This window comes from Neocloeon triangulifer, unplaced genomic scaffold (genome assembly GCF_031216515.1).
Source record: "Neocloeon triangulifer isolate White Clay Creek 2 clone unplaced genomic scaffold, ASM3121651v1 ptg000014l, whole genome shotgun sequence".
NCBI classification, from domain to species: Eukaryota; Metazoa; Arthropoda; class Insecta; order Ephemeroptera; family Baetidae; genus Neocloeon; species Neocloeon triangulifer.
In genome coordinates this window covers 11,090,027-11,116,475 of record NW_026775556.1, presented here as the reverse complement: position 1 = coordinate 11,116,475, position 26,449 = coordinate 11,090,027, and the positions used below count along the sequence as shown (strand labels likewise).

At 37.7% G+C, this 26,449-nt stretch overlaps 4 protein-coding genes and 1 non-coding gene across 7 annotated transcripts in view; 2 read left to right on the top strand and 3 right to left on the bottom strand.

The window, feature by feature from the left end:
* LOC132199370 (neurofilament heavy polypeptide) overlaps positions 1-13,798 on the bottom strand; it is a 38,486-nt gene extending 24,688 nt beyond the window's left edge. For both annotated transcript variants that reach the window (XM_059624022.1, XM_059624023.1), the window contains exon 1: positions 13,566-13,798. The gene's annotated coding sequence lies outside the window, so the exon portion shown is untranslated. The remainder of the gene's footprint in view (positions 1-13,565) is intronic.
* Positions 13,799-14,163: 365 nt separating this feature from the next.
* LOC132199935 (delta(24)-sterol reductase-like) lies at positions 14,164-19,297 on the top strand. The gene is made up of 11 exons (XM_059625048.1): positions 14,164-14,304; positions 17,019-17,247; positions 17,335-17,490; positions 17,545-17,650; positions 17,702-17,820; positions 17,868-17,962; positions 18,030-18,198; positions 18,262-18,405; positions 18,503-18,700; positions 18,753-18,928; positions 18,981-19,297. Exons 2-11 carry the CDS (start codon positions 17,062-17,064, stop codon positions 19,132-19,134), a joined length of 1,503 nt encoding a protein of 500 aa, XP_059481031.1. The 5' UTR covers positions 14,164-14,304; positions 17,019-17,061; the 3' UTR covers positions 19,135-19,297.
* Trnas-aga (transfer RNA serine (anticodon AGA)) lies at positions 14,824-14,905 on the top strand. The gene has a single exon. It is a non-coding gene; the product is annotated as a tRNA-Ser (tRNA).
* LOC132199936 (uncharacterized) lies at positions 15,033-16,511 on the bottom strand. Its single transcript, XM_059625049.1, has 5 exons — positions 16,363-16,511; positions 16,201-16,305; positions 15,928-16,148; positions 15,696-15,753; positions 15,033-15,515 (listed from the first exon to the last, which is right to left on the bottom strand). Coding segments are annotated over exons 1-5 (732 nt in total). The 5' UTR covers positions 16,365-16,511; the 3' UTR covers positions 15,033-15,169.
* On the bottom strand, positions 19,270-26,437 carry LOC132199933 (protein spinster). 2 transcript variants are annotated; one of them, XM_059625046.1, is made up of 9 exons: positions 26,020-26,437; positions 22,696-22,892; positions 22,377-22,528; positions 21,975-22,178; positions 21,621-21,755; positions 20,999-21,260; positions 20,846-20,944; positions 20,520-20,787; positions 19,270-20,159 (listed from the first exon to the last, which is right to left on the bottom strand). In XM_059625046.1, the coding sequence occupies exons 1-8, from the start codon at positions 26,264-26,266 to the stop codon at positions 20,521-20,523; spliced, it is 1,563 nt and encodes a 520-aa protein (XP_059481029.1). In that variant the 5' UTR covers positions 26,267-26,437; the 3' UTR covers positions 19,270-20,159; position 20,520. The 2 variants fall into 2 exon arrangements, with proteins under 2 accessions (XP_059481029.1, XP_059481028.1); XM_059625045.1 differs by having other exon boundaries at positions 19,271-20,159; positions 20,553-20,787.
* Positions 26,438-26,449: the final 12 nt, after the last annotated feature.

Here is a 26,449-nt window from a genome sequence, read left to right as displayed (position 1 = left end):
ATATCTCGTTTTTATGAATTATTAATAATAATTTTAAACTGTTGTTAATAGCAACAACGAAATATATTTTAATTTTATATATCTGACTGGTCTATTCTGGATGTCATCTACAATTTATACCATTATTTGACAAAAATTTTAATATAGAATCTATTCATAACAAATTAAATTGAAATTAGTCAAATAATATTAGGATAGGATAAAAGCAAAAAATTTATTTAAGTGAAATAATTAAATAATATAAGAATTAAAAAATTAAAAGTGGTAAACACATTTGAACGTTTAAAATTAAAATTTAATTTTGAATAGAAGCATGCTTTTTTAGTTATGATATTATTTATTCTCCTGCTAAGTTGAACACTTGATGTATTTAATAAAATTTTCCATCTAATATTTTTTGAAATTTACCAGATTATAAATAATTCGCATTAATTTAAATTCTCTAAAGAAGCGCCTACAGTTTATGAGCATTTGGATATTATAATGCTTAACAATGATTTTATTTTCAATGTATTTATCCAATTTATTTTATTAACTTGATCCATCTTTGGTCTAAGTAATAAACCATCTGCGTTTCATAAGCAATTTAACATTAAATGAAATTTGTGTCTTTCCAATGTTAAATCTGTAGGCGGCTAATCCGCCAGCGTCTACGAACAAAAGCGTCATTACTGTGCAAACGCAGAGACAAAACGTCGCGATTCTTATCAAGAGCTTGAACAAAGAAAGTTTTTTTATTTCACTTCCAACAAAACGCAACTGTCCGAGGAAAATAGATCAAACAACTCGAGATGCGTAGAAAAGAAATCTCGAACGCAGCTTTTCCCCAAAAACAATGGCACATTACGGCCATGCCGACAATTTGAATATAAAAACCAATCTCGCCCGCTGCGTGACGCCTTCGCAAACAGAACCATCTGTCAAAGGGCGCACGAGACGCGAAAGATCAAAAGAGGTTGCGATATTAGAAATTTCTCATTAGCCAGATAACCTATTTGCATCGTGATTTTTTTTCTGTAAATAAACGCTTGGTTGACAGCGCGGAATAGAGATATGCGGGGATGGATCTCCACCTTGTGCGCGCGTCTCTCGGTTGCGCAAATGCACACAGACGGAGTCAGCGCCTTTGTGTTCCGTGAGACAAATTAAATCACCAAAAGGTTCACCATTTCATTTCAGGCGTGAAAAGCAAGCTAGCTGCTAGTTGGTTGGCCGGTCGAAAAGTCTTTCAAAAAATACCACGATTTTCTCGCCGAGGAAACGGATCGGACAAACAGAGAGGAAATGAAGTTAGAACGAAAAAATAAATACTCTGAAGCTCACTGCTTGTACACGGCTAATTGAGTTTAATTAGGTAATTGCACTTTTCCTCCAAGAATTTCTTTGAAATGAGCGACGCTAAGAATTAAACCAATTTAAATTCACAATAAAATTAGAGCAATAGTATATTTTATCTAATAAATATCGCGCTCTGAAATTGATTTGAGTATAAAAACCGAGGCCAAACCACATGCCTCTTTCCCCCAAGGATCATTTTTCATCAAATCAATTTGTGAGTTTCGTTTATGGACCATTATGAAAGCTTTCTTTCAATTTCCTCAATAAATTTAATCAAATGAAATTTTCATGCTAATTTAGTGAAACCCATCAGCTATTATTTTTTGCCCATTAAAAAGCGAATGGGCACGATGCAAAAAATTAGTATGACTCACTCTCTGCCCCGCATGCTGGATAGCTCGCAGGCCAATCTGTGGGCAACTAAAATCGACTACTGGAAAGGGCCGTGAATCACAGGCGCGCTCACACCGCACCGAGGCAAATACAACAAACGCAGCAGCACACATTTTCATCGTTTCGCAAGTCGACAGGGGATTGCAGCTATGCGTTCACGTGACAATTAAAAAGTAAACGTTCCGTTGCTAAATGCCTTGTAAAGAAACCTTTGCGTGGTCGAGTTTAATATTATAATTCACGCCGGAGAATGTGATATAGCGGGTGGAGTCTCACTGTTCTTTTTCTCTGTGCGGATTATTAAAAGTAGATCTTGGTCAGAAGTGTTGAATAAGGATTTCCCTAGTTTGCTACACTTTCTGTGCAGCTAGTCAAGGTCGGTGGGAACAGGTTGCAATTAACTGCGTGCATCTTAATCAACAAAAGAAAAAGTTTTATTTGCAAAAAAAAAAATCGTTTTTAATAAACTCTTGTCTGTCATTTTCTAAATTTAAAAATAGAGTTGTATTAATTAAAAAAAAGTTAAAGATTTCAAGGAAGTCGCGGATTTGAAATAAAAATTTTTTAAAAGAATATTAAGAAATAAGAATAAAAATTATAAGAAATAGGCAAATAAATTGTATGAGTGCAGGATTTAAAAATGATTTAGAACAATAAGTGATTACCCTATCAAACACTGAGATCCTTGATGTGTGGGTGAATAATTTTAAAAATTAAAATTCAATGATGGTGGATATTAATGAAGACAAAACAAAGAACAGGAAGTCGGACCAGTATCAGTTAAATAATAAACTCTACAGGCCGTTAATGTTCTCCATTTAATAGAATAAATTTAAATAATTTAAGAACTTAAAAATCAGCAAATTAAGACATTTAAAAATTCTAAAAAATTGATTAATTCTGTCCATCATAAATTTAGCCATACCACATAATAAATATAATCTGCTCTGACCTCCATTCTCAAATTATTATGGCCACGTCCAAACAAAAACCGCGCTTTGCCAGAGTCACTCAAAGTAATCGTAATTAGCCAACTGCTATTTGTGCCGAGCAGCAAATATTACAATAATCATCTGCAGGACGTGCTCGCAGTGTAAAATACACACGCTTTCCTGCTTGCCACGCGCACGCTGACGTACGGATCCTATACACATGTTTATTTTCTTTGTTCCGGTTCGCGTCTAAAAGTTCTCATGGGTCTCTGGCTAAGTCTGCCGCGGCAAAGGCATCTGCAGCCGTTTCTGCACTACAAATTGGCGCGATACACATATTCGGCGCCGGCGATGCACTTCTTTTCGTATTTTTAGTCTGGAGCGATGCAGATAGTCTGCACACGTGTCGCCCAACCAAAATACATTTTACACATTAGCAAGCCGACTTTCGTATGTGTTTACACATTCCGAGATGGAGAAAAAAAAACATTCGGAGATATTTCATGAAATTTGCGTTTCACTAGGGAAAATAAACGCAACGCCTCATATCGTCTGAAAATTGTAAACAATCTCTCCGTTTGAATATTATATAAATTTTCCATTTTCTCGCATTACGAAAAAGTTTCCATATCACCGCGCATTATTAGGCCAAGGTGCCATTCATTTCCATCCGTTTCATATCGAGAATCATTGCGATACCGCGTGAAATTGGTGCTGTGCTCAAGACACCCAGCTGTCTGTGTCGGTCATGCCTTTCAAAGTGTGTAATACAGCGCGAGTTGATCGGTTGCAGCAGAGAGAAATTCAAAACCATAGGTTGCGTTTTTCGCGGAAGTGCAACATCATCGACTCTGCAGATTTGACGTGGCGAAAAACCGGCGAAACGATGCAGGTTTTCGTCATCTTTGTGCCGCTAACCCATCTGATGGCACTGCACATGGCTGACTTGTTGGTCTTTAGCATGCACACCGAAGAAGAAAGTCGACTGACTCGCAGACCATGCAGGCGGATGGTGGATTTGAACGAGGGCCAATTTTGCGCTGAACTCGGGAGTTCTTTGATGGGCGCATTTGGAGACGCGCTGCGAAAGCATGTATAAACGTCTGCGGCTGCTAAAAGCTACAGAAAAAGGACGGAAATAGCACCAAAGTCCATTCTGTGTCACCACGCTTATTATCTCTATATATCGAAGGGGGACACATCAAAGGCCTGTGTTTTCAATTTAGAACGGAAATGTAAATGTTTCCATCAACTGGAGCTATTTTTTACATTTGAATATATACAAAAACTAAATTAAATTTATATACTCTCACAAATTAAAACAAATGCTTTAGATTTTTTTAACCAATAGAGACAACACAACGAAAGCAATAAAATATTTTCAATAACATGCATATAATTCTCTACATAGGTTCTTGTAGTTGTTGTTGTGGAACCTTTTGGCACTGGAGGTGTGTTCATTTGTAAAAAAATTGTTTTTAAATAAAATCCAGCTTCCTCGGTGAAGATGAGAAACTGTTTCTGCATGATTCAGAAAATCCCTAATCTACTATATTCTGTAATTTATAAGTGAAATATTGTAATTTAATTTTAATTTTTGTATAATTTGCAAGCTAATTTTTCAAAATGTACTAAAAATTGTTTAAATGTCAGCTTATTCCTTTTCAACAGCTCATAAATTAGGGTTGCAACCCGCAACTGAAACTAGTAGAGCAGGGATTTTCTGTGTCATGCAGAAACAATAAAGTTGCTCATCTTCACTGAAGAAGCCGCATTTTATTTCATAAAAAAACATGAATATTTTTTGTCTTAATAACATTTAAAGGTATTATTATAATTAAGATCGATCTAAATTTTATTATCATGTTTTTTATATTATTCCAGTTATTTCTTTTCTTTTGAAGGAAATTTAATTTAAATTACTTAAAGAAAAACAATGAGCTAACTTATTTGTTTATGATTACAATACAGATTTGTACGCATTTTTATTCCTCTTTCTGTTAATGCTTGCAAAAGGGATTCAAATTTATCTAGTTTCCTTACAAAAGTAAATTGACAAAAATTCCACTTCCGAAAATAGAACCATTTTCGCCACTCCCCTTGATAAAATAACAACACCGAGAATCGCACCATTATTCAGCGGATTACATTGTGCCCAGGACGGAACGATTCGATCGGTCGAAAAGCGGCTTTGTGTGTGCAAATTCAAAGCCGGTGTGCTTTGCACGTTTGCAGCACTGGCGGTCGAAAACCAACAATAAAATGCGCAGCATCACACATCCAGACACGCGAAATCGGCCGCAAATGAAAAAAAAAGGATGAAGCGTCCCTGCCCCGAGAACAATGAATACGTAATTTGCAGCGTCTCTTTTAAGCCGACGGAGAGCAAACAAAGCAGAAAAGTCGGCCGCGAATGCAAAGTCTGCGCCATATTCATTTTCCGACAGAAAAGCTGGTAATTAAAAGCGTGCGCTGGCGAAGAAGACTGCGCTAATATCTAATGCAGCTCATCTCAGGCAAGACCTTGATCTCTGGGCGAAGAACTCTTTCTTTGTTTGTGTTTATTTTGCGGTGCAGACGACACTTTTGAGAGGGCACTCGGCTTTTCAGGTGCGCGCCGACTGCTTGGTGCACGTACTACGCTCTCGGCCTTGCCTCCTCTTTGTTCGCCGTAAATTAAGTACATACGCCTTTCACGAGCAATCACGCCGCACAATGGACCACAATAGTAGTGCTGGCAACAGTGTGTGTGTGTGTATGCCCTGGCTGGCTGGCTGGATCCTATCCATCCATCTCATCCTGCTGCTTCGTGTTTTTTTCCTCCTCCAACAACCGCTGGCTTGCTTACTTGCTCGGCTCGGTACGCAGCTCGGATCCTCAGGCCGAGGTGCGCTCAGAGTTCAGCCGAGAGGTGGCTTTTTGGCCACAGACGCAGCGGTTTCGCTCAAAAGAAAAGAAGCGAGGCCGCATTTCAAAGCTGCGGGCTTTTGATCTGATTTTGATCTCAAGAGCTGGAGTTTTAAATGTCAATGAATTACTGAAGGGGTACTTTATCCTTTCATTTGAGCCAAATGTTTGCTTTGTTCTGAAAATTTTAACAAACTTAAAAAATTTGAAATAATTGAAATATAAAAACTAATGTTGGTTAGCGAATTTTTAACTTCTCATAATGTCGCAAAATTATTGGTGTTGTCCTAATTAAAAACTGTAATATTTTTATTTTATCATTAAGACTTTATTAATTTTATTGGAAGAAATTTAGTGAAAATTTATATACTGAGAAAAAATTCTTAGATACGAATTGAAATGCCACAATTTAAAGCTTTAAACATGCCTTTTTAATTTTTTTAAATTAAAAACAATAAATTTGTTTCATATTGGTATATAATTCAAATATTATAAGAGCAAACGGCAGCTAGCGAAGGTGACAAGGTAATTTTACTTAAATATGTATATATCAAATGAATACTATATTATTCCTAAAATGAACTGTTCTTTTAGTAGTTAGAAACCTTATTCATTTAACAATTCATCACTTTTGAAAAGTTGAAATGACTGTACATTACCTCAACGCTTTCCAGACTTTTCTCGACATCGGTAACCGCTCTGGGAAAGTTTGAAAATCGCCTGGATCTTGTCAATAGAGCCTCGCGGGCACCTTTTTACCACCATCGTGGTGGAAACTTTTAACTGCCAAAAAGTAGTAGCGAACTCTCGTGACGCGACGAAAAGCCGGCAGCTTTTCTCTCGTCGCAAAAGATCTCGGCACCTTCCTCGCAACCACACCAGAGCGTACGAATTGCGGCGTGAAAATGCAGAATAATGATATCACGTCCACGGCGAGAGGAGGAAAAATTGCCGCTTCACCCTTGAATGATGGAGCAGCAGGCTGATGATGATGGCGTGCTGTTGTACTTTAATAATTGACTCCTGTTGTTTCGTCTCCCGAGCTTTGCTGCCGGCGTAAACAGCCAACTAAGCGCCCGTTTAAGTTTCCCAGAACGCGGAGCACCGAGGCGCTTTTTATGGTTTGTGTGTCTGCTTTTGCATTAATTTGCATTCCATAACACCATTTGTTTGCTGCCACCAGACGAATATATTTGGCTCGATTCTTGAACTTTTTTGCTTTTGTCGTCTAGCGTGGGTAGACGAAGGCGCTTTTCCATTATTTTCCTATTTTCCGCGCCATCCACGTCGGCTTCGGCAGCAAATTGTTTGGATCCATAAAAGGTCTGCTCTTGGCACAAGAGAGAAGTGGGCTGAGTAAAATTCGCTATTTTGTCTGTGTCTTGTATTTCTAAAAATAACTTGTTACTTCTCAGAAAAAATTAACAACGTCACAGTCGGCGAACGACTTCTTTTTTGTGTTTGCACTCATCTTTCCATGAAATTAAAAAAAAAAATGGAATAAAATGTCATTGAAATTTAACTGGAAAAAATGAAAGTATATTTAGTGCTTTATTAATATTTTGAATTAAAACGAGAAAACCGTTTCCGTTTCACGGATGACCTCTTAAATTATTCTTAAGGCTTCGTCATATTTGCTTTTTTGAAACACTAATAGCATCATTAATAACGACCTTCATTGTTTCGTCCTCCTATAATTAGATTAATTTTGATGATACCCAAACCACAAGGCGAAACAATGAGGAAAACCGGCCCAGGATTTAGCTTTTTTATAATCCCGTACAAGGAAAATCGGGCAATTAACTAAATGGATTAAATCATATGAAAAATGCCATCAGCACGAATCACGACTAGAATATGGGGAGCACTTTGGTAGCAGCAGCAAAAATGACAGACCAATTTTTATCAATCCAAAGTGGACAATTGGAAGAAAAAGCAGCACGCTCGTGGAGACTTTTGCGTGGATTCGCAACACAGAGAAGTCGCTTGGGATGAAAGTGCCGGCGGAGGGATTGACAAGTTATTCGTCGTGTCAATCACGAATCCAATTTTACGGATCTGATGAAAATTGATGGCCTTCCCGCCAAAACTTGCCTCCAATTTGTACGGCTTGGACGTCAAGGCCGCAATGAAAGGAAAGGAAAAAGGCTACGTATAGAATCTATTTTACTTTATATCAAATCGCTGCTTTCATCCAAGCTTTTTTCCAGTCAATAAACCTCCGTCTCTGCTCACCAATTATATATGAAAAAGAGTGACAAAAGAACTAAAAGCCGCTGCTTTTCTTCTATCATCCGCCCGACCAAGTGCAAAATAATGCCATAAATTGCTGACTGCCGTTGTCGTTGGAAAATTTATACAGCCTGCACAGGAGCAACTTTTTACTCCATGGCAGACGTCAAAAAGTCGTTGTTGTTTCTTCCGAGGCGTGTGAGCAAAACTAACGCGATTCGCCACTTTTTCTCTCTCTATCTCAATCACTGACGCGCTCATCTCGGCAGGTTTTACTCTATTTTGTCTCGCAATTAGCTACCAACGCAGAACTACAATGGACGTATTCATTTTGCCCGTAATGCGAGGAGAAAGATGGTGACAGTCGGTGATTATGCGGTGCGACGTTTGAATTGCGAATCCGTTTGTTAGTCTCGACGTCTCTAGACGTGGATGATGGATTGCGGCGAATTAAAAGTTAATAAAGTTCATATTTTCTGCTAATTTTTACGACAACGAGACGGATTAATAGAATAATAACTACTTAAAAGATTGTCATCTTTCAACTATGTTTCGTTTAGAAACTTTGTCTTAATTACCCGTTATCAGAGAATTAATTGTGTATTAATCGCATTACTAAAGATTCTTTTATATATTCCCTGATAAGTTTAGAAAATTATTTTTAACGGTTTTTACCTAGAGTCTACCTTGGAGCGATAAAATGCTAGAAATTAAATACAAAATAAAGCATTGAAAATCAAAATTATTAAAATTTTCTGTATTTAAAAACTAATACAAAGAATAATTTTTTAATGCTTATTTTTATTGAATGTAAACAAACACTCTTGATGTCTCGTCATATCAATTTTTATTCACAGTATCAACAAGCAAAGTGAAAACAAACAAAAGGCAGGCAAGCGTGCGTTTTTTGAGTCCAAAATCGTTATCTAGAGGGCCATCCATTTAAATCTCACGCCCAATTAAGCGGCCCTCCCAGAATTAGCATGAATTATTGCTGCACTTCGCGTGGCCGACAACGCGAAAAGGAACCCCGCCTTCCTGCCTCTTTGCAACATTCGTTTTACTCTTTCATGCACGATTTTGCGCTGGTGGCTGATAAACAGGGTTAGTGTGTATGTAATATCAGCACGAGAGTCATGCTTTCAGAAAAGGTGGCGAAACAGCTCGTGAAAGTGATTTAATTAAAAGCGCTTATGTACGCGACGACGAACCGTCCGACCGACGCTCAAACCGCAACCAACAGCAGCCCGAGTATAATATTTTATAAATGTTGTTATCTTGCTCAGCGAGCAGTGCAACCAGCAAACGTCTGTAGAGTGAAAGAGAGAGAGACGAATGTAAATGCACTTCATCAGTGGGAGGCTGCGAAATGAATGTCCGCGTGCGAAATCGCTGCATCATGTCCGTACCTATACATACACGACGTGTGCGCATTTCACGATTCAGCCTGCCTACGGGGCGATTTTTGCCAAAAAGGGCGCTTCCTCAACGTCAGCTGCACCGTCTTTTTGAGTGGGTGTTCGAAAGCACTAACGATCCAATTATTCAGATCTCGCTGCGTTGGTGGCATCGCAAAAGGTTGAAGATTTATGTCGCAGGATTCCACTGGTGCAAATTTGCTAGCGGTACTTTAATGGCCTCTGAATAGGGTTTGAATCGCGTGTTTAACAACAGAAATCACGAGTTTTGAAGTTTCGAAATGTAAGAAAATCTTTTCTATAGTTTTTGTTAGACAAATTGCTACGTCTATAAATTTTCGCAGTCCACGGAAATATATTTTTACGACTGATTAAAAATACCCAACTTTGTAAACCTTTAAAAAAAAATAATTACTTTAAAATTATTTGCTCTAATTCAAAATAAAATATTTGCACACATTTGTAGCAACAATAATTATTAACATATAATTGACAATTATAATTGCATTTAAAATTCCTCTGCAGAAATTCTTACAGCATATTTAATTATTTATATCTCCACAAAACTCTTTACTGATGGGCAAAGTTGAACCACCGCAGAAGTTTGTTAATTGCTGGTCGTTACATCCGATTTGCCAAACGAGCCAGAAACAAACTCAAATTTCATCCCACGATATTCCGCTTCAATGGCTGCATCCTCGACTTATCTCGCTGGTAATTGATTACCAAATGCAGGCAGCGGATGAAAGTGTTAATTTTACGAAATTCTGCGGTCATTAACGTCATATGCGCACGAAACAAAAAAACCTGATGCCTTTTAAGGAAAAACCAACTTTTTTATTTTTCCTCTTTGTGCATTTTTTTATTACAAACTAGGTGTTTTGACCTCTTAATTGAACGTGGTCGTCGTCAACTGCTGAGCACGAACACATCCAAATTCTAGTTTGGCACACGCATAGATTATACATATTAACGCCCATAAAGGAAAAATTTGCCGCAGCAACTTTTCGAAAGCCGGTTTCGAGCGGCGAACACTCGCGTGCAGATTAAGCGCACTTGAAGTACTAAAATCATGCATGTGAAATATGGCCGGGCTTTTTATGGCGCGCCGAGAATTAGCACCGAGAATGATGATGCTTGAGAGTGACATACGCCAAAAACAAGCGAAATCTGTTTACTGAAGTTTTTTATTGGGAATCAAACAAACACAGAAAAGTGCTACTGCTGCTGTTTATTATCCCACTTTTAGTTTGTTTAACAATAATAAAAGAAAAATACTTACAATACAAAAATAGTGCTCAAGAATTTCTCGGCCAAATCACGGAGGTTATTTCCAGCATGAGCAATGCGTCACTGACTAGCGAGCCGTGTTCGCATATAATATATGCTTTCCGAGTGAAATTTTTCAATTATTGTACGGCTTCGGGAAACGTCACACAAAATTACGAAACAAACGAAAAAATGGCAGAGGCATTCGGTTGGCATTAAACATCCATCAAAGTGCTCGTAAAAAGCGGCTCTACTTCCAGCAAGGCGAGCGAGCAGCCAGCGATCCGCGCCGTGCCTCAGCCGAAAAAGCTGCTGCATCACAGAACGGCGGGCACAATTTTTTTTATTACTATTTCAGCCCGATCTGCGGTTTTCCACGCGATGAATTCGCAGCGAGAGCCACGTTTGGTTAAAAAATAATATCGGTCCAAAATGAACCGGGTAAATATTTAAACGACTCACGTAGACCAACACAAATTATCGCCAACACTTTTCATGCTGGGTAGTGGAATCTTAATTTTTGGACCTTCTATGATATGCTATGATGTTTATTACATATTTATTAATTAATTCAGGAAATCCATGTATGAAAACAATTTAACTTAAGAAACAATTCTGCGAGCACAAAGTATTTATAGAAATACAATTTTAACACGTAATTTTCTTCTCCTTGAGGTCAAACCAAATAATTTAAAATTTTCAGAAATTTAATGCTATAATACTTACAATTAATAAATTCATGTTTCTTACATAAAACCCATTTATAAATAAAAAATAAAAATTTTGATTTATGAAAATGAGACAAAATTTTTTAAAATTTTTTTATTGAATTAAACATTAATATATTTATGAAATAATGGAAATAATATTTGATAAAAACACAGTTAAAATGAATTTTTATATAAAGTGAACATTTTATCACAAAAGCATAAAATCATACACATTGTTTTTTTTAATTTATTTAAAAATAATTATAACCCCCAAATAAATTTTGAATTAGACGTAACAATAATTTGTATTTTTGCCTTGCCAAAGGCGTTGTAATTGGCAAGCTGGCAACAGTTTCCCGTTTTTATTGCTCTGCTCAGCATGTCTCCTCTAAAAAGAGCAAAGATCCATTCCCAGGGCCGAGCCGGTGCACGAAACAAGCGTGCCAACAACAAAGCAGCAAGAGGAGCCAGAAAATATAATGAAAAAGGGCAAAACATTATCGCGCAATCGCATGGGAGCAGCGATTACAAGACTCTTGTGTGTCTGTCTGCGCGTTTTATTTTATTGTCGGCCGCGGTACACAGATCATTCGTGCGTGCGAAGTCACGAGAAAAGAGCGACTTTGTGAGTTAGTGACCTAGCCAGGCAGCGAGCGAGCGAACCAGACCGAAAGCCTATGCCGATCATCCGTGGCGCCGATGGGTGACACTCCAGCCCATCCGACCGACCTGATTTCCCAAAACAAGAGCAGCGGAAAAAAATAAATGCAAATGCAGTGCGGAGGCGCCGGATTTTACGCTTGGCTATTAAAAATTTACGGCTCCGCGACTGGCTTCTGTGTGCGCTCTTTGTTTTCGGTGCTCTCGTTTGCTCTGCCGCCGGAGAAATGCATAAAAATCGGCCTGTTTTATTGTGTTTGAGGTATTTTACGGGCGGATCTGTAAAAACAGTTTTTACTACGAGGAGGATAAATTCCTCAAAAGCTTCATTTTAATATAATTCGCATCATTGCACTTTCAATCATTAAAATGTTCTCCAAGCAAATTATATATTTCTCAAAAGAAACTTTTTTAATTTCATTTTAGATGGGGACATTGTTACTTGAAGAGGAAACTTCTTTAAATAAATTCAAAATTTTATATTAATTGTTTTCGTCGAATCTTATATGAAAATTTTGAACACAAACATAATGCATGATAATTATATTTCGATCTCCAAATGATGTGTTACAGTTCAAAGTAAAAGCAAGTGAAATGGTTGAATACGTTGGTCAGCAAAGAGACTAGAAGTTAGCATAGATACCAAAACCTTGAACGCTCGAGCAAATCTCAAGGTTGTGCAAAAAAAAAATATTGGAAGGAGTCCATTAATTGTGTTACCGTATTAATTAAAATTGTCCGTGACGGTTTTCTTCCAGCATAGATAATTGAATGAAAGCCCTAATTTAAACTGCGAGTCGTTCATTAAAGTCGCTATGAATCTATGAACTGATTTCAAGTGCAAATATCACAGATTGGATTCTAAAAAAGTAAGTTTGATAATTTTGGGCATGATTAGAGAATTTTATTAATACTTTTTATCTCAATCCATGTTTAAAATATATGTAAAATTATTTTGTTTTTGCTATAAACCTTGAAAAAAATAGAACTTCTATAAATATTTATACGTATAGGATAAGAATATTTATATTTCAATCAATAATTATTTAAATTTAAACATTTGAACTAAAATCGAAAAAAAATATTTTTATGAAATAAAAAGCAATATAATAATAACAAACTAAATTGCCGTCATTCTTAATGTCAGCTCGTTTGTTTGAAACCAGCAATTTCAAGTTCGAAAAATTACTCAGCTAGTTAGAAGTGCACTAGTCAGCAGAATGGCTGAGTGCATGATTGTATCTTTGCTGAAGGCAACAAACGCTTCGAAAGGTGGGTTGCTGCACGACCCAGGGCTTGACCTTTTACTTTTAACGAGCGGCAACTTTTGTTATTTGTGCAACCAAACTCTGCTCATTTCCAACATTCGCTACGTTTTGCAATTTTATTTCAATATAATATACGACACGAAATATACATTTTAGCAAGTTAGCGACGGTCGGCTAAAAAATAAGCGCAGGTGAAAATTGAAGTCACGTCTCGCGGGAGGAATAAAAACGTTGGCCGTGCATCTGCTAATTTATCACAATTTGCAAACTCAAGTAGACTGAAGCTGAATTTCGCAAACAATTCTGCAGCTGCACGCTCGAGAGCAAATTAAAACTCCGAGGGCCATTCCGACGAGAGTTTTGTCTATTTTTTTCTTCCTCTCCGCGCCCGACAGCTAAATATAAAAAGCAACAAAAAATTGCCCGCCAGGTACTTACAGATCAAGTTTCCCGAAGCTCTTATTCTTGTCGCGAGTAAATGACTTGATTCGTCCTTGACGGATAATCCACTGGTTTGTCCCTCGTCACCACCTGAATACGGAGTCGCCCCTGTTTAAAAACAGGGTGTCTACAACCGCTTACTGAACTTGGGATCCGTCGGGCGCGGATTCATAAACGAAACCTGTGCCTGCACTCGAGGCGGCGTCAAAACAACAAACTGTGCATTCAATAAGCGAGGCATGCGGCTGCTACAGAGGGAGGGAGACGATTTTCCAGCATCCCAACCGGTTTAACCGGTTTGACGGATTCGTCACCAAAGGGTTAATCATTTGATTTCGGCTTTCCGGGGACAATAACAGGAATACGGGATCCAAACCATACGGAAAGCAAACAATTCTCAACGATATGCAAATTTTCATAACCGTAATTATCACAAACGCTGTTGGAATGTAGAAAATTCAATTTATTTGAATTTCGGTAAATATACTAAAATACCGGTCTTGTTTTCATAACAAACCGAGTAAAAAAACCTTTCGTTAAATTATTTTTTGAATCCTGCTTTGCCAGAAGCAGCGCCATCTGCGAGTCAAGACTCGATTTTCTTCAACATCCTTTTCTGTTTCTGTTTTCATAACATCATGCCGTGACTTAAGCACTCATTCGATCGACTTTTTCCAACGGGTTTAGAGGAGAAATTTCCCTCTGAATGGACACCAGCTCACCCTAGCCCGCATTGGTAAGAAAGCTCAATAATTTTTAACAGTTTTTCCGCAGACCCATCGTCTCTTTGGGACTGGCAAACCCGAAAATACCAAGGACCGGTTTTGCATAATTTTTGGGGGTCCAAGGCCATGATGTGTGTTTTGCAACTAAAAAGTGTCGAAATTTCATGGTTGGCAAGTTTTTCAAGGCTGTCTGTGGTAAGGTGGTTGGTTTTTTTCATTCGTCAATTAAATAGCAGGAAAAGTACATGACTGAAATCTATGCAATTTCCTAATAGAAAATTACGCACAGACACCAACTTCACTTGCACCGAGCTTTCTCTCCGGAAGATGGCATTGAAAGTGGACACAATTTTATTGCGATTGGATTAGGTTAAAATTTTAATTTCCGAAGGCTTTTATTAGGCTATTAAATGGTTAATAGAGAGTTTAAGATTATTTTCACCAATTTGAGATTTTTAGATATTAATTAATAATTCTACGAATTAAAACAAGCGATTATAAATAATTTTTGCAAAATTTTGATTTGTCTGGCAGTCGTGGCCGAGTGGTTAAGGCGTCTGACTAGAAATCAGATTCCCTCTGGGAGCGTAGGTTCGAATCCTACCGACTGCGAACATTTTGCCTGATTTGAAAAATTAATCAATATTTGAACACGCAATTTGAATTTTGAGCAAATTCCTTTGTCTTGAACTAATTTCAACAATTTCAATGTGATTCGATGTCCATTATGAATTTATAAAAAGACATTTTTCATGTTTTAACTGGAAAGAAAAATTTGATATAACATTTTATTTAGTTTTTTTTTCTTTTCAACAGTAATAATATTCAATAGTATAAAACAAAAGTGGCTGCGGGTTTTTTTAAGAAGGAATAATTTTATATTCCGTTCCACCAAGATGAGTAATCTGCATTTTCGGACTCCGGTGCTAGCTGGTATAGATCCACTGGCATAAACTTTTGGTACACCTTCATGTTCCAGTCAAAGGCGATGGGGTAGTTGTACAGACGGTAATAAGTGTAGTATTTGTCACCACCCTCCCTGGTGGGGTCAACGACCACGGCGTGGGCCGAGGTTGTTTGGGCTGGAAGTGCATTGGCCGGCACAATAACGGTCATCGCGTACTTGTCAGAGCCCACAGAGAGGCCCACAATGTCTACCGTCACGTCGTCCCTGAGCATTTTATAGGGGCGCGCCCATAAGCGTCCCAAATACTGCTGGAACCTAAAAAAGTCAATTTTTTATTTCAAATAAATCTTTTCGTTTATTTGAATTTAAGTATAATATTATTTGATTTAACATTAAATATTATTTTAAAAGATATTTAAATTAAATTATAAATTAAAATATAGTAGTTTCAACTGATTGAAACATTTCATCTTCACTTGTTTATCAATTCAATACCTGTTGAAACGAACTTCCAAAATTCTCCCATCAGCATTGGCAAAATAAACTTGGATGTCTGCAAAATAATGATAATTAGTATAATATTAACAATGGAAGTGATATTATTTTGAATTCTAAAAAATTGGTAATTTAATTTAATTGAATAATTAGTGGAATGTTGCTTTAAATCATTATGTAATAATTGACAATCAGTAAATAATAGGGAAATAAATTTAATTCAAGCAATTACTTTCAATTTCATCATTGTCGGGAATGCGGGTTTGGCCCTCCTGAGGCGGTACAGCTGTTGGCACAAAAATAGGAATGTCGGTGACCGTAATGTTGACATAGTAATTCTGGTTGCTTGTGTCCTGCCATCCTTGCAATTTAACTTTAAAGCCCGGACCCGGAAAATAAGGGGGAACTCCTTCTGTGTTGACTGTCATTCTAGGGTTTACATTAGCCACACCTCTAAGAGTATATTTTTAAGGATACATATTTTATTAATTTAGTACAATTTTACCCAAATTCTGCCAACAAATTAGGATCATCATGTGCTTTAGGTTCCGTAGGTAGACAGGTGGCAAGGGCGCAGAGCCCAAGAAAAACTAGCAGCTTATCACTTGCCCTGAAATATATTTAAATAATTCAACGTGAATGGAAAATTTCAGGCAGATATACTCACATCTTGGTGCAAATGTAACCTGCACAGGCAGTGGTATGATAATTGTTTTTGTCAGGGATATGCACTCAGCACTACTTATCTTATCCTTGTGCTGTCTCTGATAATGCTAAGTTGATCTGATTGATTATTTTTTAGGGACAAGAGTAACGCATGACACGTCGAGAAAAAGGTTATTAGGAACATTTAAATTGTTAATGCTGGAGATTAATTTTAATTCGGCAAAAAACGTAGGCTCAAATTTCAATCATGATTAATTTTGAGTTCAGATATCTTGTGAAATAACTTATGCAAATATATTGGTTTAAATATTAAATTTGCTTGTTTTCAAAATCTGAAAATAAAATTTTTTAAATAGCTATTGATATTCTTGACGTTCTAGAATTTACAATAAAAAATAAAAAAAAATGTACTGGTTTTATTTTCAAATTTTAATTTTCAATGAATAAAATTGATAGAAACTAATTTTTGTTTTGTGCAATTTTTTCATTTGTACCGGTCACAAGTCAGTCATTCGGAACATGATCGCCCCTTTTTATCAATTCGTAAGCACCACATCTACTTTTTTATCTTTGCAGGTGTTTGCTTGTCTCTGCCAATAGATGCAATTCTCTGTTCATATAAAATAATCGCCATTCCATCACTATTTCTTTTTGCAGTGCTTCAATCTTTTGAGAACCATCGGAGGTCAAAGTCTTCAAGATGGGCCAGAGCGACCAGTTGCTGGAGCACATTTTGATCAACTACCGCTGGTTTTTTGTGTGCTTTTTCCTGCTCCCGGCCTCCTTCTTTTATGAAGTCTGGAATTACTTCAGAAACAGCATCGTATTTAAGCTGAGCAGTGCGCCTGGCAAACATGCTGCCAAAGTGCAAAAAGTTCAAAAACAGGTATCAAGAACTTATTTTAATTTATTTAATCATACGATTATGATCTTTTATAGAAACATAAATAAAGAAAAAATACTTTTTTTGCAGGTTCGAGAGTGGAACAGAAATGGTCAGAAAGGCCATATGTGTACGGCTCGACCAGGCTGGCAGACCATGAGCTTTCGACAAGGAGTTTATAAAAAAAGCTTTCATCAAGTTGAAGTCAACCTGGTTGATGTTTTAGAAGTTGATACAAAAAACAAGGTTGTTTTTATCAGTCGGTTTTGATTTTGCTGGTTTTAACTTGAATTTTTTAAGACTGTCCGAGTAGAACCTTTGGTTTCAATGGGTCAGTTAAGTGCTGCATTGTCGCCCTTGGGCTGGACTATTCCTATTGTTCCTGAAATTGATGATTTGACTGTTGGTAAATTAATAGATTTTTATGTTTGCTTGGCTTATTAAATTAGAAGCACAGGCGGTCTAATCATGGGCACTGGAATAGAGTCTTCGTCACACAAGTATGGTCTTTTTCAACACATCTGTGTTGAATATGAACTTGTCTTAGCTGATGGCAGCCTTGTTACTGTGACTAAGGTACAAATTTAATTAAAAATTTTAAATAACATTAACATAAGTATTAGGAATCAGACCCTGACTTGTTTTATGCTGTTCCATGGTCTTACGGTACTCTTGGTTTTCTCACAGCTGCCAAAATCAAGATCGTGCCATGTACCAAGTAAGAATTGCAATACATTTATATTACCTTTTTTTTTGTAAATTGCAACACTATTTTTCTCAATCAGGTATATCAAATTGAACTACAAGCCAGTGTATTCACTAGATGATGCTGTGAAAGAGTTTTCCGATGCCTCAATGAGCAACAATCAATTTGTCGAGGGTATTATGTTCACCTTAAATAAAGGTGTTGTCATGACAGGAAACATGGTTGAAGCACCGCAGCACAGCGACAAGGTCAATAATCAACCCATGAAATCTAATTCTTTATTTTTTTAAAAGCAAAATTTGTTTGGATAGGTCAACAAAATTGGGAAGTGGTACAAACCTTGGTTTTTTAAGCACGTGGAGAGCTACCTGGTCACAGGAAAAACTGGGAGCGAGGTCATTCCTTTGAGAGACTATTACCATCGACACACAAGATCTATTTTTTGGGAACTGCAGGTTACATAAATTGATAATTTTTGTTTTTCTTGTATCATCATTTTATGCTTAAATCTAATTTGAAAATTGACAAGATTGTAAATAATTTTATTGCCAGGATATTGTTCCATTTGGAAACAATAGGCTGTTTCGTTTACTGCTTGGCTGGATCATGCCACCAAAAATCTCGTTCCTTAAACTAACACAGACAGATGCTGTGAAAAGGCTGTATGAAAATAACCACATTATTCAAGATATGCTTGTACCTGTAACCAACCTCAAGGAATCGCTGCAAGTTTTTAATAAAGAAGTGAAGGTACAGTAAAATATAGTTTACTATTGTTGGATATTTATCAAATTTTTACTAGGTGTATCCTGTTTGGCTTTGCCCTTTCAAACTCTGTGCTGATCCAGGAATGCTGAAAACACCAAAAGAAAGGATGTTTGTGGACATTGGAGTTTATGGCGTACCTGATCCCAATACAGACTTTCAGCCTCGAGAGACTACAAGGAGGATAGAAAACTTTGTTAAAAAATGCCAAGGGTGTGTGGTAAAATGTTTTCATAGTAAAATATTCATTTCATCAATTTTTAAGCTTTCAAATGCTTTATGCTGACACTTACACCACCAAAGAAGAATTCCGACAAATGTTTGATCATACTCTCTATGACCGAGTCAGGAGACGACTTAACTGTGGCAAAGCATTCCCGGAGGTATATGATAAGGTCAGCAAAGCAGCCAGATATTAATTGGCCTCTACAATGTGATACATTTTTTACTTTGATTTTTTTTTATTGTTTATAATTACCAATTCCTATTTCTTTGATGTATTATTGACCTTTTATAATGCACACACATACTGCCTCCAGGTATATTCAAAAATAAAATTCTTTTTTTCAATTTGATACTATATTCATGCTCCATTTATTATATACAACACAAATTTCAACACGTGCAGAATATTCAGTTTTAGAACATTTAGATACGACCAAGCAAAATTTTACAGTATAAGTCGTTCCAAATTGCAATTTTTCATTTATTGAAGAACAGACCACTTTCTTGAACGTTGCTTCAGTCTGTCAACATTGATCCGAAAGGACTCGACAAGGAATATTGGTATTAAAATAGGTGAAGGACATGGTAAAATTTTGAAATGAATCAGTCTTCGCAAGATGACTTTCTGAATAAGCTTGGTGAATGGGTCCCTTTAAAAACTAAAATGTAAAATTTGAGGTTTTGAGCAAACTTATGAATCAAGAGTATATAAGGAGCAGGCTTTGTTTGATAAGTATCAAATGCAAATAAACTAATCAAATAGTCTTTGCTCAACTAAAATTATACACGACTCAACATTCAAATAATAAACTGCTTTCAAGTTCCAAAATGAAACCAACATTATAGGAACCTAGTAGCTTGCTAATTTTGCTGCTAGCAATGATGTGATGATAAATAATGCATTATTATGTACACAAAAGACGATACATATAGGCACCTGCATGAAATTGAAAACAACCGTAATTGAATTGAACAGCCTTACGAAACAGCACATCTGTGCTTCCACCTCATTCGGGCACAGCAACTTTTAACAGAGAACAACAGTCTTTGCAAGTACTGCTTCAACTGTGTAATGAACAGCTGCCGAGCACAAACTATGTAAGATCAAAATCAGTCAAAACTACACAGCCCTGTTCCTAGCTGAGGTTGTTTATTCTCTGTTGTGTTGTTTCTGCTTCGTCAGCATAAATGTTAGTTATTCCTTGCTCAGTTCTTTCGACTGAAAAAGAATAGAAATAATTAGCTAATTGTTAAGCATAAAAAAATCATATGTTTGTGGGAAGGTTGTGGATAAGGCATGTTATTTTTCTTTTGTTAGAATTTTTAAAAGTTGATTGATGCTATTAATGTTATTTAAATCTTACACAGCCACTCAGATGATATCCAATATGAGCCTTTGATGTTTATCTGATATAATATCATTCAAAAATTAATTAATTGGTCATGTTTAACCAACTCAGTTTATCATTATTCACGATTGTATAAAAAATTGCAATAATATAATTCAAACGGCCAATTAAATAAAAACTTCAGAATCCGAAAATTCATAATAGGATTAAGGAAATAAGAAAATGTTTACATCAAAGGATGTGGGCGCGTGAGATGGACTTGCCTGTCGCTGCAACATCTGCTTTCCGTTTGTCGGCTACAATGTAGAGAGCCGTCAGAACAAAGAAGAGCCCACCAATGATCTCCACAAAATTAGTCGTAAAAAGGGCATATTGTAGACTGTGGAACTTTACTTCAGGGCTGACTTCGTCAATTAAACCAGCAGCCGCAGTGACGTTTGCGGCTATAATGCCAGAGTCTACTGTGTTAGGTAGAACTGTCTTTAGGTACTCAGACAGCTGCAAACAGTTTTAAGTCAAGATTCCTTCCTTAATAGCAATTTAAGTAAATACTCACAAGACCAACAAGATATGGACTGCCTGCGTCACCCAGTGCATGAGAAAGCAGGATCTGGAATGCTTCGGCGGTTGATCTTCTAGTTGGCACGACAACATACTGAACAAAATTATTTTAGCAACTGGCTGATTTTAGACAGGTCTGATAACTTACCAATAAAATATCGGCCACGATGGACCAGTTTAAGTTGAGCGCAACCTCTCCAAGGAAGATGAGAATGTAGCAAAGGACAGCGTTTTTAGTGACAGTGATGGAAGCAAAGAAGAGGAGAGGAGCGCTGATCAGCAGACCAGCTGCGCAGATCAATGGGTCTGCTCTAGGATAGTTGACTCGAAGTTTCTGGGCCAGTGTTGCACCTAAGGGTACTCCCACGATACCCGACACCATGGTTATTATACCAAACTTGAGGGAAACACTGAAATGAGAAACATCAATCATTAAGTAAAAGTTCATTATCTGAGAAAAACTTTCTTTATAATTAAATGAAACATGAGGCTCCTATTGTTCCTAAGTGGAAGAGAATCCATTAAATTTTTTAAATCATATTAAAAGCGATTAAGAGCTCTGAAAAAACATTCACTTTCCCATCTACGTCCATGGTCAATGAAACATTAGCTGTATACTTGTACTTAATTAACAAGGAAAGCCAATCTGGGATTCACTCTATTTGTCATGAGAATGAAAGCCAATTGAGGCATTACCTTGCATTCCACTGATTTTGTAGTGGAAAGGCAAAAAGTGATCAGAGGGCTTTGCCCTGAGCTGCAATACTTACTCTGCCAACTTTAAGTTCTCCATTCCAGGCTGGAGTTGCAATCCGTTGAGGATGAAAATTGGTCCCCACCATGAAAGAGCGCCGGCCACAAATGCAACACAGGTGAAACCAAGAGTGGACCACATAAAACTGCGACTGAAATGGCAAAAAAAATATTTGTGGTTTAAAAAAATGTGCCCCTGTCGTCATTGGTTAGGATAATAAGTTTAGGTATGAAAAGTTTTAACTTGTCAATCAATGGACTTTGAAAGTTGGTTCTTGTATATTGTGAAGAAATATCACATGATTCTGATAGTGATAATTATTATAAATATGGAGTCAAAATAGTAAATCATAAAACACCAAGTTACTCACTTGCTCAAGAGATCTTTGACATCGGTTGCGTAGTCGGTGTGTTGGAGCTGAGTGTGACCTTCAGCCTCACCTCGTTCAGGGTCGTGCATTACAAAGAGAATGAGAAGAACTGCAATTATTCCCAGCACAGGGGTCACTCGAAGGCCCCAGTGCCAGCTTCCACCAAAACGGGCAGTCTCCGATCCAATGATGTAGCCCAGCCCGCTAAAAGAATAAAATTAAATATCAGCCCATATTATTCACCAACCATGCTCTAGAAAAGTTCCAAAGTCGCCAGACAATCAAAACCGTCTATATTAACTTTTGATGGTCTTTTTGCCTTTGAGATCAACCAAGGCAGCCGAGCCTTGGCGACATGCCAACAGGTTTTGTTTTCTTTTTTATTGTCTTGACTTCTCTTACCTGCCTACAGGGATGGCAAAGTAGAAAAGAGCGAGCATTTTCGACCGCATGTCATTGACGAAGAGGTCACTGATGATGGTGGGTGCAATGGTCGAGTAGCTGGCCTCGCCTATGCCCACTAAACCTCGCATCAGCAGGAACCAATGATAGTCCTGAAAATATAAGGCAATTGACCGTAAATACCCTTTTCCCTTAAGAAAACTTATCAGACAGGGATTAGAGCAAATTTAATAAGCATGAAAAAAAATCCTTCCGCTCTCATCAGAAGCCAGTCAAGTGGTTTTTATATACATATATGTATATTATAAGTGGTACACACCTGCATGAACGAACCCAAAAGCGTGGTGAGGCCCCACAAGAAGACCCCAAATGCCATGATGGCTCGGCGGCTGTAGCGGTCACCATAGTAGCCGAAGAGAGGCGCGAACACCATGTAGCTGATGACAAAGACTGTCTGCAGTAGGCCTCCTTTGTCGTCACCGATGCCAAAGTCTTTTTGGATGTCCTCCAGCACACCTGCGAAAAAAACGGCCGTTTGAACTTTAAATATTTGGCTCATGCCACAAAACGACAAGACAAAATAAACAAAAAATGGTAGAGCTTGGAAATTTGGCAAGGGATAGAATTTTAATATCCAAGTGGCGTGATCACCAAAATACAACTTGAGGCTAAATTTGAATTGGGTTAAAAATTCATCCGGAGTCAACTTGAGATTAACCCCAATTGTTTTTCACCAATCATATTTAATGATAAATAATAGACAATTAAATTTTATATATAATTTTGATTTGCTTTTTGCAAGTGGAAATATATAATTTCAAAATAATTGTGGACTTCTCAAGGTTTTGGTTCTTGTGAGGCGTATCACGCAATTTTACGGAAGTTCATTTCGGGTTGCCATATTCATGCAGGGCCTGTTGGCAACAATTATGTCGTGATAAACTGAGGCGGATATTGCAGCCGTCTAGCTCTGAACGCCAACTCCGCAGTTTGCCTTCCAAGGAATTAGCAGTTAAAACCACGGGATTCACGACTGCCTAATGGCAAAGCTTTTTAATTCATGTGACTTTTCTCAAAGAACATAATCTGGCCGCCAAATGCAATTAACTCCGTGTACTACTTTTTTATTTTTAAAATTAAATTGCAATTTATAAACCGGCTAACATTAGGCGATTGTTTTAATTTTTACAGCGCAACTTTTCTATCAGATCTATTGCGGGAAAAGTTCATCTCATGATTTTCCTTTCTTACGATTGGAAAGGAATTCCACCTGCTACGTGTGCTTATAATAAAACTAAACACGTAACCTCTCTGTATAAGGACTTGCGAACCGGTTTCTTCAGTCGTCAGCCACGGGCCGTTTATCGTTCGCACCGCGAAATATTTTCATCCTATACGCCGGGATAAAAAAACCCATAAAACAGTTTCTTGTTAAGCAAAGCGCGTCGGTAATTTGGGATTATTCACGCTTGACCAAAAAGTGATTTCTTCAGATATTCTTTTCAGCCATTTCAGTAAAAAGAGGTGGCTGCAAGTAAAATTTCAAATTAAGTGAAGAGAAAAATAGCAGCAAAAAATAATTGTGGTGCAAGACTTTCTCTTATTTTACTGGAAGCTATGCCATTATATAATTTCTCAATCGGGTGATCGACGAAAGAACGCTACTTTCGCAAACCTGCGGCATCATCAAGACAGCTCAAGAGGAGAGCTGGTGTTTACTGAGGGGCCTTTAAGGAATAGGTTAATGCATTGACGGGAAACTTTGCGATGATTGAAAGAGGAAATTGAAAAGATAAAGCGGTGACATTTTGCGGCTGACGATGCTATTAATAATTAAATGAATTATTCATACATGATGACAATGGTTTACAAGCTTGTGATTGAAAGTTTTGATTTGATTAATTTTTAGCTACAAAAGGGAGCATTCATTAAGGTTTGAATTATTTTCTAATTACATTTTTATAATTGTTTATCCCCTTGGGAACGGCACCAGCGGTAGCAGTCGAGCCTGCTAATCTCAAAAAGAGTTACATTGTCATTAGAATTAAACACAGCTTGCATCGCATTTATTTAAAATCATAATCTTGAATAATATTTATTTGTATCTGCTCATCCATCAAGTAATTTGAGTGAGCTGGCCTTGTCTTGTTTGAAAACAAAGTGCGCAGTAAACTATAATTTCATTGTCACTTAAAGTTTGCCTTATCAAGGTAAGGATTTTGAAATGAAGTTGACGGCAAAATGTAAAACAGCGGAACTATTTAAGATTACTGTAACTGATAAAAAAAGTTTGAAGTGCAATTTCTAAAACATTTTTAACTCCAATGAACTTGAATTTACACCCAAGTAAATAAAAATTGAAAACTAAAACTTGGATATTAACAATATCAATGTTTGGGTTGAAAAATAAAATTTTGAATATTAGCCAATAAAAGCAACTGGTTTCGTCTCTTGCATCATTCAAATTCATCATTTCTTTGCGCGTAATAAAAATGTGAGTAACATAAAAAAGATAAAGATTTTTATCTAAGAAAATCGGCCCACTAGCGCACGCAATCAATAACCACGCCAGACATCACACCACTTTTTTTTTTATCTATTTCTCATTTTCCTGGTATACGCAAGGGAAAATACGTGGCGTGCGACCGACTGCGTAGGGTGTGTCCCGCCGTTTCTTTTCCACAACGAGCATGAATGGAGGAAAGATCGAGTCGGAAATGCATAAACACGTTTATTAGGCGCTCTCGACTATTTTTATCCCTCTCATATGAATATCACGCCATGCCCGAGGACTAAAAATAAGAAAATCATTCTCAGGGTCAGCGACGAGTCAAACGTAATTGATGATAACAATAATTTATTATACATAGACCGGCGCCACCCCGATGTGCAATAAAGCACGTGTTCCTTGGATGCATCATTCGATGTATGTATAAAAAATAAAATATGCAGCCAAGCAGTGCATTGGCTATGTAGGCCGGGCCCACGGTCGGCCGAGCGGCCTCTCATTGGCTGAAACGCATCGTACGAGGCATGTGAGCAGCAGCGCCAGAATAAACCGTCGCACGTCACGATTCGCGCGTCAGACAACGGCATGATGCACCACGTAACTCCAGGAAAATAAATAAATATTAGCAATACCAGGCCCAAAGCAAATTTTGCCGATTCGAATGACGCAAACTGCGTCGTAGACGAATTTCTCAAAAAATCCTAGTAGAACCTTCGCGAAATAATGCGGTCGGACAGAAAAAGCTCCAAGGCCGAGTGAAATGTAATTTCGCCAATTAGGCCGCCGCAAAATGCTATTTTCGCCAATTGCTGATGTAAAACTGGACTGACCGGCGCCCTCGATCCACCTGTTTGCCCACTTTAACCCTTTCGTGAGGCACGTAGTGGAAATTTGGGTCAATGGGTGCTGCTTTTCCGGGAAAATCTGAGACTAACAAGAAGCAAAAATCAATCTTTCTGCAATAGTTACGCAATAAAATCAATGAAATAAACGCCTCAAAAGTGAAATTTTCTAATAAAAAAATTCAGGAAAATTGAGCGAGGAAAATAGCAAGAGGGTGACCGCACCCCTCACCCTCCTCTGACCCCTGGCATGCAACCGGTCTTCTAGAATCACGTGCACATTTCAAATCACCTGCCACGGTGAATCTGTCCATGTAATTGATGAGGTTGACGAAGCACAGGATGGCCACGGTGACCCATTCTGTCCGGGAAACTCTGATTTGCAGACGGGGCGAAGGGCTGCTGTCGCTCGGGTAACCGTCGCTCTCGTCGCCGCTGACGAGTTGCTGGTTCGAACTGTTCGATGGGATCCCTTTGGGCTCCATTTGGAGAATCTGCAATGAGTGCTTAGTGTCCAAGGGGTTCCTCTGCGTGGGCATTGCAGCTGTGAGACGAAACACCGACTGGCGAGCCGGATAAGACAAACATTTTCAAGTGTGAAACCCGTCGGCTGGGACGGCTGGTGAGACGGCGAAAGGAGAAGGAGATTTTACGTGTTCGGACGTGGAAACACACCCACCGCTGGCACAGCTACCGCTCTACTTCAGATCAGCAGCGGCTCG

What these genes read in the sequence shown, in the direction of transcription:
- LOC132199933 (XM_059625045.1), bottom strand. Translation starts at nt 26,266, where the DNA reads ATGCCCACGCAGAGGAACCCCTTGGACACTAAGCACTCATTGCAGATT. An exon ending in TCGTGGCCGATATTTTATTG is followed by an intron (nt 20,945 to 20,998) that starts GTAAGTTATCAG and finishes AATTTTGTTCAG; the next exon opens with TATGTTGTCGTGCCAACTAG. An exon ending in AGCAGATGTTGCAGCGACAG is followed by an intron (nt 20,160 to 20,552) that starts GCAAGTCCATCT and finishes ATTCTTTTTCAG; the next exon opens with TCGAAAGAACTGAGCAAGGA.
- LOC132199935 (XM_059625048.1), top strand. Translation starts at nt 17,062, where the DNA reads ATGGGCCAGAGCGACCAGTTGCTGGAGCACATTTTGATCAACTACCGC. An exon ending in AAGTTGATACAAAAAACAAG is followed by an intron (nt 17,491 to 17,544) that starts GTTGTTTTTATC and finishes GAATTTTTTAAG; the next exon opens with ACTGTCCGAGTAGAACCTTT. An exon ending in CACCGCAGCACAGCGACAAG is followed by an intron (nt 18,199 to 18,261) that starts GTCAATAATCAA and finishes TTGTTTGGATAG; the next exon opens with GTCAACAAAATTGGGAAGTG.
- LOC132199936 (XM_059625049.1), bottom strand. An exon ending in CGACAATGATGAAATTGAAA is followed by an intron (nt 15,754 to 15,927) that starts GTAATTGCTTGA and finishes ATTATTTTGCAG; the next exon opens with ACATCCAAGTTTATTTTGCC. An exon ending in TTGGAAGTTCGTTTCAACAG is followed by an intron (nt 15,516 to 15,695) that starts GTATTGAATTGA and finishes TGACTTTTTTAG; the next exon opens with GTTCCAGCAGTATTTGGGAC.